Source organism: Narcine bancroftii, chromosome 9 (assembly GCF_036971445.1).
Source record: "Narcine bancroftii isolate sNarBan1 chromosome 9, sNarBan1.hap1, whole genome shotgun sequence".
NCBI classification, from domain to species: Eukaryota; Metazoa; Chordata; class Chondrichthyes; order Torpediniformes; family Narcinidae; genus Narcine; species Narcine bancroftii.
Genome location: NC_091477.1, coordinates 118,744,811 through 118,760,951, shown reverse-complemented (window position 1 = coordinate 118,760,951; position 16,141 = coordinate 118,744,811). Strand labels below are relative to the sequence as shown.

Below are 16,141 nucleotides of genomic sequence, written 5' to 3'. Positions count from 1 at the left end.
AGATCTATTTTACCAAACGGGCAACGAGTTCAGAAATTGGAGGTGCAGAGGGGACTTGGGTGTTGTTGGGCAAGATTCCCGCAGGGTTTACTCGCAGGTAGTGTCGGTGGTGAAGGAGACATATTAAATGCTGGCATTCACTTCAAGAGGGATAAAATATAACAGCAGGGTTGTAAATTTGAGGCTGTGTCGGATATTTGGTCAGATTGCGCTTGGAGTATCGTGAGCAGATTTGGCTCCTCATCCGAGGAAGGACATGTTGGCATTGGAGAGGGTCAGATGAAGTTCACGAGAACAATCCCTAGAATGAAAGGGTTATCATAGGAGGGGCGTTTGATGGCTCTGGACTGGATTCACTGGAGTTCAGAATTTTGTGGGGGAGGGGGTGTTTCATTGAAACCTATTGCAGTTAGCTCTATGCTGTTAAAGCATCAATAATCGGGACAAGGGTTCGAATCCCGCACTGTCTGTAAGGTTCTTGTACATTCTCCCCGTGTCAGCGTCGGTTTCCTCCGGGTGCTTCGGTTTACTCCAACCGTTCAAAATAACTTATGGGTGTTGTAGGTCAATTGGGTGTAATTGGGTGGCACGGGCTAGTGGGCCGAAGGGGCCTGTTTCCGTGCTGCATGTCTAAAACAATACTGAAATGCATGGATAGAGTGGATGTGGAGAGGATGATTCTTATGTGGGGGAGTCTGGGACCAAAGGACAGAGCTTCAGAATACAATAGCATTGTTTTAGATCAGAGATGAGGAGGGTGGTGAATCTGTGGAATTCAAAGGCATGGTCGGCAGTCGATGCCAAGTCACTGGGGATATACAAGACAGAAGTAGATTTAGTTCTTGATGGGGAAGTGAATCAAGGGTTACGGGGAAAAGGGAGAAAAAGAATAGTAAATTAGCCAAGATGGTGGACTCGATAGGCTGAGTAGCCCAATACTGCTCCTATGTCATATGGTCAAACAAAGGAAAGAAAACGTGACAGTAAGGGAATGCTGAACCTTGACGATAATTTGGAAAATTCCCACCTGCACACAGTCACTCATTTTCTTAAACCACCAGCAGAGGGAAACTTTTATCTCAGTGCTCCACACAAGATTGAAAACCTATTTCCAAAATGAGGGTGTTCCTGCCAAGCCTGGCACTTACCGCCTTTCCTGAACAGGGTGGTTGGCTGAGCGTTTCTGCTCAGGCCACATTATGTGGGCCTTAGACATCCAGAGCTGAGACAAGGGAGGGACGAAGATTTACTTCCAGAAGGAAGAAGTGAACCAAATGAGTTTTCCCAAATCCCGGCTCCCGGCAGCAATGCCGACCATTAACAGCAAAATTTCCAACCTCTTCTTATGTGGTGCAGCTCAGAGAGAGAGGGAAGAGGTGGTGTGGGGCATGTAAAGGTGAGATGGGGGAGTGGGAGGGAGATAGAGTGATGTTGAAGGATACCAGAGATGAGAGGGTTGGCTTATGAGGAGAGATTGAGTCGTCTGGGGCTGTACTGGCTGGAATTTAGAAGAATGAGAGGAGATCTTACAGAAATGTATAAAATTATGAAAGGCATAGACAAGATAGAGGTAGATAAGTTGTTCCCATTGGTGGGGGAGACCAGGACCAGGGGACATAGCTTCAAGATCCAGGCTTGTAGATTGAGGACGGAGATGAGGTGGAAATGCTTTTCCCAGAGGATGGTGAATCTGTGGAGTTCACTGCCCATTGAAGCAGTGGAGGTGACCTCAGTAAATATATTTAAAACATTTGGGTAGATTTTTAGAAAGTAAGGGATTTAAGGGCCTACCACCTCAGTCTTACCTCTTCCACCCTGCCATTCATCTTCACCTCTTGCCTGTTCACCTGCGCTCCTCTCTCTCTGCCCCCTTCTTCGCACCTTTCCGCGCCGTGCCCACCTTTTTATTCAGGCACCTGCCTACTTTCTCGCTCACACCTTGACGAAGGCCTCAGGCCTGAACTGAGGACTATCACTTGCTTCCAATGGATGCTGCGTGGGCCTGCTGACTTTCTCTAGCATTTTGTGCAGAGGGAGAATGATTTTTTTTAATCCCAGTATTCTGCACAAGATTGCAGATTGTGGAGCACAGAAGAGGGATGAAAGAACATTGAACCAGGTCCTTCAGCCTATCGAGTTACCACCAGACATTAAGCACCCAATTATGCTTTTGCCACATTGAGTTTAAGAGTTGGGATGTAATGTTAAAGTTGTAGAAGACATTGGTGAGGCCCAATTTGTGTGCAGTTTTGGTCACCTGACATCAATAAGGTTGAAAGAGTGCAGAGAAGATTTACTATGAATATGGTCGGAACTTGAGGATCAGGGAAAGGTTAAACAGGTAAGGACTGCAGAAGAATGAGGAGAGATTTGATGGAGATATGCAAAATTATGAGGGGTATAAACAGATTAAATCCAAGCCTGCTTTTTCCATGGAGGTTAGATAAGATAAAAACTAGAGGACCTGGGTTAAGGTGAAATGTTTAAAGGGAACATTCGGGGGAACTTCTTGCAGAGAGTGTGGAACGAGCTGCCATTTGAAGTGGTGAATAGGGGCTCGATTCTGATATTTAATAAAAATGTGGACAGGCACATGGATGGGAAGGGTATGGACTGGGTACAGGTCAATGGGACTAGGCAGCAAAGTAGTTCAGCACAAACCAGAAGGCCTGAATGGCCTGTTTCCATGCTGTAATGTTCTGTTCTGTGGTTCTTCTGGGCTAATCCGACCCCAATCCTACACTTTATACCCCTCCCTGCCTCATCAACTCCTGCCAGATTCTGCCACTCCCCTCCACACTGAAGGGCAATTTAACCCACTGACCTGTGCGCGACTTTGGCATTGTGAAAAAGGAACCTGGAAGGAAGCCCACGCCATCAGGGGAAGGTGCAAATGCCACCGAGGGTCAGAGTTGAACCCAGGTCACACTCGACCTGTGAAGGAACGGCACTTGCTCACTGCGCCACTCACTAACCCGAGTCGCCCTTTGGTCCAGTGTGGCCAAGTAGGCAGAATGGCCTCCCTCCCCCTTTCCCACTTTGGAGCTGTTGGCTTGACCTCCCGTTTCCTTGAGCCTCAAAGTTTTAGAAACAAAAAGCTTTATTATTTTTTTAACCTCATGATGAACAAGAGACAGACACCCAGGTGGAAAATCAAAAGACAGTAAAATCCCCGTTATCCAGAATTCCAGCAACCTCAAGCAACCGGCAGCCTCAAGCAACCGGCAAAAAGAAATAGTGGAAAATAAATAGGTTTAAAATTGGCTCCCCCAGTGATCAGTTCGCCAACACGCAGTCTCAAGCAACCAGCAAATTCACATCCGACATCTACAAATCTCCAGAGGTGCCGGATATCGGGGGATTTACTGTATTTGGAACAAGATGATTGGAATGCATTTATTAGTGGATTTTGTTTTTCTTTTGACAAAACACCAGCGGGAGTGGGGAAGAATAAACACACACTCACAAAATAAAATAAAATTCGCGACTCGGTACCGAGTGCAGTGGTGTGGTTTAAAAACACAATGCTGGAGAAACTCAGCCGGTACTTTATGTGGCAAAGATAAAGATACATAAACAACGTTTCGGGCTCGAGCCCTGCATCAACTATGAGCAAAACGTGAGCAGGCCTCCGAACAAAATGGAGGGGGGAGGGGGAGGACCGTAGTCCTACAGGCAATAGGTGGATGAGGGAGAGAGGGGACATCAACAATGAGGGGGAGGAGGAATGGATCTGTGAATAGAGAAGGAAAGGGGAATGGGGGAGGAGAAGACAGTGGGATAGGGAGGTGGGGGGTGTGGGGGGGGGGGGTGGTGAAAGAACGGTGAGTAGGCTAGAGGAAGCCAAAGAAGTTGATGTTAATGCCATCTGGTTGGAGAGTGCACTCCCCAACCGGATGACATTAACATCAGCATTTGTCTTCTTTCCTCCAGCTTGCCATCCCTCTCCATTCATGGAGCCACCCACCCCTCCCCATGCTTGCTGGTGTGCCCTCCCTCCCTGATCCACCTATGGGACCGTGCTCCTCCTCTCCCCTTCCATTTTGCTCTGGACACCCGCCCACATCTCGTCCACACATGGACACAAGGGGCTCAAGACCGGATCCTTCCTCTTTGCCGCATAACATGAACTGTTTGACCTGCCGAGTCTCTCCAATGCTTTACTTTTCAAACTTTAACCACGGCGTCTGCTAGACCTTCGTGTTTTACTGCAGAGGTGCGGTCCGCTTACCTGGTGGGATGAAGGCAGTCTGTTGGTGCAGCTGCATGTTTGCAAGGGCTTGCTGATATTGGAAAACACCGGTATTAAAGACGGTTGTGGCACCATTGGCTTTTTCTAGTGTAGGTCTCTTTGGTAGAGGGGGGATCACGCCAGGAGGGAATCCCTGCGAACGGCGGGCGGGGTAAAGACGAGAGTAAACCAAAAATAATAAGACGAAAGGAAATAAAGAGAGAAAGAAATGAGAGCACATAATCAGTAAATATAAAGGCAAACATTCTTTTTAAAAAATTTCTAGCCATTTAGCAAGCAAAGTATATGCTACCTGCAACAAGACAGAGAGGAAAATAAATGCACACACAGAAACATTTATGAACAGCAAGTACTACTCAGTAAACTAATTTGTTAATTAAACTAACAGGAAGTTTTAAGAACAGCATGTTATGCAACGGTACACATCACAAAGCAGAATTCATCACACATCACAGAGCGGTTAATTGAGACTGAATTTTAAAATAAAAGTTTGCACTGCCAACTCCATGGTCATCAACATTAACTCACATCCTTAAGAGCGAATAGTGGCAAGAATATCGGCGAAGGCCCACCTGCAGCTCAAACACCCACCCACCACTGCCCAATCAAAGTAAAAAAAAAAGAAAATTGCCGAGCAAATCACGCAGGCAACTGAACACATACGAAGAAACATTTACGCATTACATTCTTTTTCTTTAAAAAAAAGACACGTAAAGCCATGCCAATCACATACGCGTAGAATTATTAATCTACCCCCTCTCCCACCCACCCCCTCCCTCATGTTATGCTGTAGGGACTCCCCCAGAGGTGATGAGCTGAGTGTGGTTTGTCAGTCATCTCTTTTGTTCTTGGGCATATTCGCTTGCAAATTGACCGAGATCCTGAAATTTCGGTGTGGTTTTTTTAAAAAAAATGAAATTTGAGTGAATTTGTTATTTCTCAGAGCCATTGGTGCCACAGTCAATTTATCACCACCCTTTACAACGGGAAACAAAAATACCGGCATTCGATTTCATTTCTCTTAATAGTTTAAGTTATAACTCGCAACCCTAACAAAGAGCTACATGCCAAGCTAAAAGGTGAAAGGTCATAGTACCAGGTCAAAGGTTGCCTCGAGGGGTCGCTTCAGTGATTTGACAGCCGACTGGGTCTTAATTAGCAGGCAGCGAGCACATGATGGCAATGGGCCAATGGGGTTCAAGCGCATTAACATAAACAGCAAGCAGAGGTGCATCATGGGGGCAGCAGTGCATTGTGGGTAGGTGAGGGGGGAAAAAACAAATAAAAAAAACAAATCATCGGAATGCCATATACAACAAATAACAAGACTAGGCATGCACAATAAAGGCACTAAGTCGTTATTGTGAAGGACTTTTACACATAAATAGTAATTACCAAGGAAACCAATTGACCGACCAACGAGAAAAGATGGCATCTGTTTGCTACGTTCAATAGCGCCATGGCTTTTGAGTACCAACTTGCACTTGAATGCAGCAACCGACCTCCCCTTCCCATTAACACTTCCAGGGAGTGGAATCCGTCCTGGCCTCCATGTGCTACATGCGCCATGAAGCAGCTAGAGCCCATGGGACTTCGCTTCCCCCCAATACCCCCCGGGCACTGGGCCGCCACCAAAGGCAATTCCCAACCTCCGCGCCAGACAAGAACGCCAGTTGACGCTGGGGTTGAGCACGACGCACCAATGCGGCGGAGAAACTCAGCGTGTCACGGGAAGTAAAGGGCGACCAAGGATTCGGGCCAGGTAGAACCAGACGGCACGGTGAGCGTATCGGTGAGTGCCACACTGTCACAGCGCCAGCGATCGAGACTGGGGTTTGAATCCAGGCTGACTGTAAGGAGTTTGTCCGTTTGTCTGTGTGGGTTTCTCCCCGGGGGCTCCAGTTTCTCCCACTGTTTGAAATGTACTGGGAGTCGTAGGTCAATCGGGTGTAATTGGGTGTCATGGGCTCGTGGGCTTGTTACTATGCTGTATGTCTAAAATTAAAAAAAAACAAATCAGGCAGGTGCCTGAATAAAAAGGTATGGCGGGGCGGGGGGGGGGGGGGGGTGCGGGGGTTGGGGGGTGTTTGGAGGTAGGAGGAAGAGAGGAGGGAATGAAGGGGCAAGGGGAGGAGCTCAGGCGAAGAGGTGGATACAGGTGGGAAAAAAAACTGAGACGTGATTGGGGAAGGGGGTGGCTGCCCGCAGATTGGGGAAACAGGGCCAGCACAGTTAGAGTAAAGTGCCAGTGACCCCTGTTCAAATCCTGCGCTGTCTGGGAGGTGTTTTTACGTTCTCCCCATGTCTGCGTGAGTTTCCTCCGGGTGCTCTGGTTTCCTCCCGACTTTTAAAATGTACTAGGGTTGGAGATCAATTGGTATATTTGGGCAGCACTGGGGATGTGGGCCAGAAGGGCCTGTTACCGTGCTGCGTCCATAAGTTAAAAGACCTGACCTTTCATCTGGACATTCTCCAACCAAATGGCATTAACTTTGACTTTTCCAATTTCCGTTAACCACTTATCTCGAGTCTCTTTCCCCGTCCCTCTGCCTCTTTTCCTCCAGCTCCCTACCTCTTCCATTCCCTCTCCTATTAGAGAGCTACCCTCTACTCCATCACTTTTCAGGTTCTCCCCTCCCACCTGTATCTATTTATGTCCTGGTAGCCTGCTTTTCTGCCCCCTGTCCCTTTCTCCCAACTTTTCTTATTCAGTTGCCTGCCTGTTTTAGCTGATTCCTGACGAAGCGCTCAGGCCCAAACCGCTGGTTACCCTTGACCACCTGTGGAAGCTACGAGACCTGCTGAGTTTCTCCAGCACGTTGGTGTTCTGCACCCTGAACTGGGCAGGTGGGTGGTCTGTCGCTGCATGGACAGGCAGGCTGGAAGAACTGCCAATGCTCGCCAACCCACAGTACGGATATCTCCACACACCAGGTTGGGTGAGGAATGGGCAGGGACAGGGAAAGGGTGAGGATGGGGCTGGGAGGGGGGTGACGTGGGGTGTAGGGGTCGGGTGGGGAGAAGACAGTGTGGGTGAGGGGGTGGGAACTGAGTGGGGTTGGGGGGGAGACGGTCTGTGGGAGTGTGTTGGCAAGGGGCATGATGTGGCTGGAGAGGGGTCCATGGTGTGGAGGGCGGAGATGCAGAGGGATTAGGGGAGGGGCCAGGAGTGGTTTGTGGGGGTGGAGAAGGGATTAAGTGGTACTGGGGAGGGTGTGGTGTGGGTGAGGATTGGGTGGGGGTTGGGAAGGGGGGTCAGGAATTGGGCGGATGGGGAGTGAGAGGTGTAGGTGGGCTGGTATGGGGATTGGGGTGATGGGGGTGTGGGTGATGGGATTGGGTGGGGTTTGGGGAGTGGATGGTCTGTGGGAGCATGTGGGCAAGGGGCGTGGAGCAGATGGGGAGGGGTCCAGTGGGTGGGAGGGTGTGCAGAGGAGGGTGGGGAGCTTGAAGCAGGACACCCCCAACTCCATCATCAACAGGACAGCATGCCCACTAAGAGGATGGCCGCCATCGACCAGCCCTGACTTGGCGGCAGGGTTGCAAACCCATCTCGCCTGAGTGCTCAGTCTCTCGCCAGCCTGGAACCCCACACCACGGCGGCCATGCCGGAGGCGCCGCCAACTCACCATGGCGGCCGCGGTGGCTGCGGCCTGCGCCGCTGCGGCTTGGTTCACTTGGTGCTGGGCTGCCTTGATCTTGGCCTGAAGGTGTGCAGGGGGGTGGAAGTACTTGCACTTCTCCCGGGAGCACCGGCCCTTGATGTAGTCCATGCACACGGTGACCGTGTTGTCGTTGGTGTCCACCATGGCGATGTCCGCCGGGTGTGCGAAGCGGCAGTCGTTCTCCCCCCTGGTGCAGTTTCCACGCTGGAACTCCCTGCAGACCTGCGGGGAACAAGTCGACCCTTCAACCTCCAGCCGTCTGTCACCATGATGCTCCGCCCCCTTCCCCATCCACCTGTCCATCTCCGTGATATCTCGCCCCTTCCCCATCTACCTGTCCATCTCCGTGATACCACGCCTCTTCCCCATCCACCTGTCCATCTCCGTGATACCACGCCCCTTCCCCATCCACCTGTCCATCTCCGTGATACCACGCCCCTTCCCCATCCACCTATCCATCTCCGTGATACCACGCCCCTTCCCCATCCACCTGTCCATCTCCGTGATATCTCGCCCCTTCCCCATCCTCTTGTCCATCACTGTGATATCCCGCCCTCTTCCCTATCCACCTGTCTGTCACCGCAATATCTCGCCCCCTTCCCCATCCTCCTGCCCAGTGCATAACTCCTACCCCACTCCAGCACGTGACCTCCTTTCCCCTCCTGCGCACGACCAACCCCACCCCCCCCAGTGCATTGCCTCCTTCCACCTTCAGTGTGTGACTCCCTCTTCCTTCCCAACAAAGCCTCAATGCAACAGCGTCTCATCTTTTGCCAATCCTTGTGGCTTTCAGTCGTGCACTGAACAATTTCAGATAGCCAGCTACTCCTGTTTGTGACTGAGCTGGCCACCTTTGAGGCCTTGCCCTCCATTTGCAACATTCCCTCTAATCTTCCCTCCCCATGGAAGCTGGAGGAAATCAGGACATCATTAGTGGAGGGAAATGGACATTTGTTGATTTGTGTTGAAGCCTTTTCATTCTCACTTATTTGGGAATTTGAGCATCATCCTGCATCCCACAGTCCTACTAAATTCTATCCTCATTCACCCCCCCCCCCACTCCCACTCCCATTTCCTATCCACCACTTCCCCACGCACTCATTTTCTCACTTTCTCACGGCTGACCTTTATCATCTTGAAACATTAGGTCTATTTCTCTCTGATGTGGCTGACAGAGTGCATCTGTTAAACAGGAAGGTCTGCAGACACTGGGATTGTACAGGTAGTGTAATAGGGACTCCCTGTCCACGCGACTTATGTCCATTCACACAAATGACCGATAATTTTTTTTTAAAATAAAAAAAGGAATAAAACTGACACAATTACAGTGAAAATCAGGCCTATTTAGGAAAATGGCTGGTGACCAACCTCTCGCGGGAGCTTCCCTTAGTGGCCGCCATGTTGGTCAGTAGCCAACCTCTCATGTGACCTGGCCTTGGTGGCCACCATTTTGGCTGTTGGCTAACCTCTGGTGAGACCTGGCCTTGGTGGCTGCCACATTGAGATATTTCACTCCATTTTAACTCCTTGTGTCCCATTGTTTTCCGATTCTGTTGCTCAATAATCTGACAGTCAGACAGTAGAGTTGCAGGGTGCTCACGGACCGCAGCAACAGAGAGAATGAGAAGGATTCGGAAGGGAATCGATTGTTTCACTCCAGTATCACAGGTATGGCAATTCTGAACATAGGTCCATTCCGAGATATGATTGGTCATCCAGACAGAACACAGACGCATGTCAGCGAGTACCATATTGGAGAAACTCAGCAGGTCACGCAGTGTCTATAGGAAGTAGAGGAGTTTTTCCAGCACGTTTATGTATGGCACTCAGCCTCAATTTTCTTGTTTAACAACATCCTGATAAATCTCTTCTGTACCCCTTCCAAAGCCACCACAACCTTCCTGTAAAGGGTCAACCAGAATTGCACACAATTCTTCACGAGTGGCCTAACTAAAGTTTTATCAAGCTGCATCTTAACTTCCTTAGTTTTACACTCAATACCTTCCCCAACAAAGGCAAATATACAAAACGCCTTCTTTACTACCCTCTTTACGTGGCCACTTTCAGGAAGCAATAGATCTCGACCCCTCAGGTTCCTCGGCACATTAATGGTTCAGGCAGAATCATTGTTGATCAATGTCCTGCCATTAACTGTACACTTTCTCTTTACATTTCATCTCTCAAAATGCCACATCTCACACTTGTCCAGATTAAAATCCATCTGCCATTTCTCTGCCCAGATTTTAAAATCATCTAAACTTTGTACATGGTCCTCTACATCAGTCATTCTCAACATTTTTTTTTGGTGATGACCCCCTTAGGACTCTACTCAAAGTTTATGGGCTCCCTTCCCTGTGAAGTAGTCAAGTTAAAAACATATACACAAATGCTGGAGAAACTCAGTAGGTCAAACAGTGCCTTTACGTAGCAAAGGTAAAAGATACAGCACCAACGTCTTAAGTTCCCCCACACCTTGATGACGGGCTCAAGCCTGAAACATTGGTGATGTATCTTTACCTTTGCTACATAAAGGCACTGTTTGACCTGCTGAGTTTCTCCAGAAATTGTGTGATTTTTCATTTCACCACGGTGTCAACAGAATCCTGTGTTTTACCACCATTTGGTTTCTTCCGTACTTCTCTCCAACCAGACACATTAAAAAAAAATAATGATTTCAGTCCGTTCCCCCCCAAATGTGCTGTGGCCCTCCCCCCCCCACCCCGGAGTGCTGTAAGGTCCTCATGGAGAATGGCTGCTCTATGCTGTTCGCAGTTCTACCATTCTTTGTGTCACCTGCTAATATCTTAACCCAAAGAAAGTTCCAGAGGAGATGCATAAATAAGAACAGAGGACGTGGGCGGTGGGGGTGAGTGCTAAGGAAGCTTTGAGAGTCGATAGTCTCAAGGTTAATGTGCTGACTGGCTGCATCACAGTCTGGTATGGGGAAATCAATAACCCGGAGGATAAAGCCCTGCAAAATGTAGTGAAGACAGCCCAGGGGATCATAGGCAAAACCCTCTCTGCAGGGAATGCCGGGTGGTGTGGATCATCCAGGATCTACACCACTTAGTATACACTCTGTTCTCACTGCTGCCACCAGGAAAGAGGTGTAGGTGCCACAAGACTCGCACCACCAGGTTCAGGAACAGCTGCTACCCCTTATTGCAGAGTCGGTTTGTTTACATTTCTTTATTTTTTTTACGTGTATATGGTGTGCAGTTTTTTTTAGCACTACCAATAAGTGGTAATTCTGCCTCACCCACAGACAAAAGAATCTCAGTGTTGTATGTGATGTAAAATATGTTCTCTGACAATTCATCTGAAATCAGGGCCATTTATTTCTCGAACTTTTTCTGTCCATTTGCAACATTCCCTCTAATCTTCCCTCCCCCATGGAAGCTGGAGGAAATCAGGACATCATTAGTGGAGGGAAATGGACATTTGTTGATTTGTGTTGAAGCCTTTTCATTCTCACTTATTTGGGAATTTGAGCATCATCCTGCATCTCACAGTCCTACTAAATTCTATCCTCATTCACCCCCCCCCCCCAACTCCCATTTCCTATCCACCACTTCCCCATGCACTCATTTTCTCACTTTCTCACGGCTGACCTTTATTGTCCTGAAACATTAGGTCTATTTCTCTCTGATGTGGCTGACAGAGTGCATCTGTTAAATAGGAAGGTCTGCAGACACTGGGATTGTACAGGTAGTGCAATAGCTACTCCCCGACCACGCGACTTATGTCCATTCACACAAATGACTGATCATTTTTTAAAAAAAAATTGTGGCTGATCCAAGTGTATCTCAACACATTCCCATTAAGTAGCATGCTTAATGTAGTGGTTAGCACGGCACTCCAACAGTGCCAGGGACCAGGATTTAAATCCAGCGCTGTCTGTAAGGAGTATGTACGTTCTCCCCGTTCCAGTGTGGGTTTGCTCCAGGTGGTCCAGTGCCTTCCCACCCTCCAAAACAGAATTGGTAGGTTAATTGCATATAAATTCAACTGCATGTGTCTCATGGGCCAGAAATAAGAGATAAGAGTTTTATAGCACGAAAACAGGCTCTTCGGCCCATCTTATCCATGCCAACCAAGTTGTTTACTTGAGCTCATCCCATTTGCCTGTATTTGCCCTTTATCCCTCTAATCCTTTCCTGTCTATCAGGTGTTGGAGCAGAATTACACCAAAGGACATCTGTACAAAGTGAAGGGAGGGAAGTTTAGGTGAGACATCAGGGGTATGTTTTTTTTTTACACAGAGAGCTGTGGGTGCCTGGAATGCCTTGCCAGGGCTGGTGGTGGGAGCAAGTGTCAGAGCTCATCCAAGTTAACAAAACTAATCGCCTTCTGGTGGTGTGAAAACACAACCTGCTTTTTGCTTGTCACCGCAGAAGGCAGGACCCCCTCTTAAATGCCAGGTTGCCGATTAACCAGGTAAATCATGGCACAGTGGGAAAGGCTCCTGAGTGCAGCAGGCCCAGTTAAGTTTTCCTGCTTCCTCGGAAGACTGGCAGTGTGAAAGTGGCTGTAAGCCTCAATAAGGGCTCCCTCTTAACCTCTTTTGTTCCCTGCCTATGCAATCTCTCTGGATCACTCAAGTCCTCCAATCCCACATGGAAAAGAGTTACCTCTCACCTCAGATCTATGCCCTAATTTTAGGACCCCCTCCCCCTACCCCCACCAGCCCTATGGGGGAGCAGAACTGATGAAAGTGCTACATGGACTGAAACCTACGGGCAGGCTTGAAAGCCCAGTTCAGGGTATTGAGAGAAGTGCAATGCAAAGTGGAGCTTTACAATGGAGGTCTCTGAATGCTCGGTTACATCGCTGTGTGTCAGTGAGTTAGAGACAGGCTGTTGAGTAGATCAAAGGCAAATATTGATAAAGAGATTATTCAAGTCCTGTCGTGAGCTTAGATGACAAGAGCATTAGCCAAACTGCAGGACCCCTGGTGATTTTTCTAGTTTGCCAACGTATGGTTTTATTCTTCAGTCATCTGGCTGTCAATGTTTAACTGATGTTCTCCTGACCCTACAGCAACTGCAAACAAGAGACTGCAAACAGTTCAAACGATCACTGGGCATTCAGAGGGATACAAGAAAATCTGCAGTCTGGGGTCAGGTGCAGAATGGGCACAAAAAAAAGGCACTGAAGAAACTCAGCAGGTCACGCAGCATCCAGAGGAAGGAAAAGGACCTGAAGCCTTCTTCAGGAGTACTGAAAATCAGGCAGGTGGTGGGGGAAGTGGGGGTTGGAGGGGGGGGGGGTGGAGAGATGGGGAAGGGGAAAGGGGAGCTGACAGGTAGAGCAACGTGGGCAATGAGAGGGGGACTCCTAGAGAATTACCCTTGAAGAGGGCAGTTCCCTTTTATGCCAACGCAGGTGGGGCGAGGAGCTGAACAGGCTCACCCTGGACGATGAAGCCTTGAATGCTTGGGATGGGTTGGGGGGGGGGGGGGAGTCCAAGAACCACCTATGCTGCCACTTTCATGGAATGACGTACCTGTACCCCAATCCTCTTTGCTCTGCTACAGCCATTCCCAATGATAACCTCACACCACCTTCCCCTCGAGGCCACAGCAGTTCTAAGTAAAAGCCTTGTTTTATTTTCACCTCACGTTACATAATTTTTTAAAAATGTAGCCAGCAGGAGAGAAGAAACCAGATTTTGTCTGCTTCACAGGGAAGAGGACCCATAAACTTTGAGCAGAGTCCTGCTGGAGAGGGGGGATAGCCAAAAAGAAGGTTTGAGAATGGCTACTCCACAACACTCCCTCCAATCCACAGTGTACATCCTGGCTGAAGTAAAAAATACAATGCTGGAGAAACTGAGCAGGTCAAACAGGGAACTGTATATAGCAAGGCTAAGATTACATAACCACTGTTTTGGGCTTGAGGTCTACAGCCTCACCTGGGTTAACCTTCCAAAGTGTAACCCGAGTCTGTGCCGCCCAAGTTACACCCAATTAGCCTACACCCCCGTAAGTTTCGAGCGGTGGGAGGAAACCGGAGCTCCCGGGTAAAATCCACGCAGACACGGGGAGAATGTACCAACTCCTTATGGACAGCGCGGCGTTTGAAACCTTGTCCCGTTCGCCGGCGCCGTAAAGGTGTTGTGCTAACTGCTACGCTCACCGTGCCGCTGAGTTGGGAACAGTTTTTTTTTGTTCCGCCAGTAAGTGGTAATTCTGCCTCACCCACAGGTAAAAAGAATCTCAGGGTTGTATGTGATGTAAATCTGAAATCTGATCGTCCATATAAGCTATATCTACCACCTTCCCCTCTTCAATCTTCTTGGCCTCTCCTTTAAAAAAAGACACAATTCTCCACGAACAAAGCCATGTTGATTATTCCTCATCAGTCCTTTCTTTATCAAATGCAAATATATCCTGTCTTGTAGAATCCCCAACAACTGATGCTATGAATTCTTCACTGATTAAATTTAATCTCTTCCACGGAAATCACTCCAAAAAGGATTTGGGGAGGACAAACTCTTTGCGTTCCTGTCACCTTCCTGTATCTCTTCTCATTCATGGCAGGAAGTGTGGATACATCCTAGTGCTGTGACCACTGCTTACTGACTACCAAGCATGGGTCAAGATCTGTCTAGTTGAACTTGCTGCTGGAAATGTTTGAGAATGGAATGTGACGATAATGGATGGTTTTAAAATAAACATCCACTGGCTGAAACACAGTTGCAATTCAGTCTCTGAGCCAGTAGGAAGCTGAGATTCCGTTGATCGACATGACTGTATCATGGTTAAAGTAGGGCCTGTATTTCCCATGGGTCAGACACTTGCTCAGCCTGTCTGTGCCGAGCAACGTGTCGCATTACCCACATACCCCTGCAATCCCCTCCCATCAATGGCGTTATCCAAATGTTTCTAAATGTGATCTACTAGCTCGTTCTGCGTGAAGAACTGTCCCCTTAGGTCCCTTCTAAATTGCACCTCCCTCACCTTCTAGTTAAGCCCTCTCCTACTCTGGAAAATAGACTGGTATAAAGCCCCTGGTATCTGGCACCTATGGGAATTGGTAGATGCTGGATAAGAGAAATTTCCGGTTGTTTGAGATTGCGTGTTGTGTGATTGGCAAACTAACCACTAGGGCACATCAATTTTAAACGTCCATATATTTTTTTATTTTCCGCAATTTTTTTGCTGGTTGCTTGAATTCTGCACAACAGGGTTTTTTACTGCAACACCGTTCACCTAATCAATGATTCTCATGATGTTGCAGAGGTCAATAAGATTCCCTCTCCACCTCCTTAGTTTATCCAGTCTCTCAGGATAACTCAACTTCCCCAATCCTGGCAACAACTTTGTAAACCTCCTCTATACCCTTTCCAACTTTATCATATCCTTTGTACACCTGGACGACCAAAACTGCACACAATGCAACACAGCAACAGGCCCTTCCGGCCCATGCCCCCCTCCCCCAGATACACCAATGAACCTACAAACCCTGTACATTTTTGAAGGATGAGAGGAAACCGGAGCACCCAGGGAAAACTCATGCAGACACAGGGAGAACGTGCAAAGTCTTGACCATGCCAACCACAATATTCTAAGTGCTGCAGTGCTATATATCTCCCTGTGCCTCAACAGCTTGTGGTGTTTAAGAAGTATCTTACCCCTTGGCTTTAAAGAGTTAACACTTTTGTATTTAAGATTTATTCTTCAATGTTCAGAATCAAAATTTATTGTTATGAGCAAGTCACAAAATTCGATGTTTCACAGCAGCAAACATTCAGATGAACCACTTTTACAACAGGAGTCCATGAAAAGTAAGGCAGTGAGAACGTTTAGATGGATGAGAGAGGATTGACTTTGGTATTGTCCACATAGCAAGATTGTAAAAAATGTACCTATCCAACTCTGTTTTTGTTTTAACCATATAACCATATAACCACTTACAGCACAGAACAGGCCAGTTCGGCCCTACTAGTCCATGCCGTAGCAAATCCCCACCCTCCTAGTCCCACTGACCAGCACCCGGTCCATACCCCTCTCGTCCCCTCCTATCCATGTAACGATCCAGTCTTTCCTTAAATGTAACCAATGATCCCGCCTCGACCACGTCTGCCGGAAGCTCATTCCACATCCCCACCACCCTCTGCGTAAAGAAATTTCCCCTCATGTTCCCCTTATAATTTTCCCCCTTCAATCTTAAACCATGTCCTCTAAAGTTTCAAAACTTTAAAAGTGCTGGCACCGCCCGA

General features: G+C 48.2%; 1 protein-coding gene across 17 annotated transcripts in view; it reads right to left on the bottom strand.

Moving 5' to 3' along the window:
- LOC138742714 (muscleblind-like protein 1) overlaps positions 1–16,141 on the bottom strand; it is a 275,672-nt gene that overhangs the window by 29,615 nt on the left and 229,916 nt on the right. For 12 of the 17 annotated variants that reach the window (XM_069897487.1, XM_069897481.1, XM_069897479.1 and 9 more), the window contains 3 exons: positions 7,882–8,139; positions 5,349–5,402; positions 4,232–4,385 (listed from right to left, as the gene is read on the bottom strand). In XM_069897487.1, coding sequence (XP_069753588.1) covers positions 4,232–4,385; positions 5,349–5,402; positions 7,882–8,139 — 466 coding nt within the window. The remainder of the gene's footprint in view (positions 1–4,231; positions 4,386–5,348; positions 5,403–7,881; positions 8,140–16,141) is intronic. The other 5 variants (XM_069897484.1, XM_069897482.1, XM_069897480.1 and 2 more) reach the window with 2 other exon arrangements.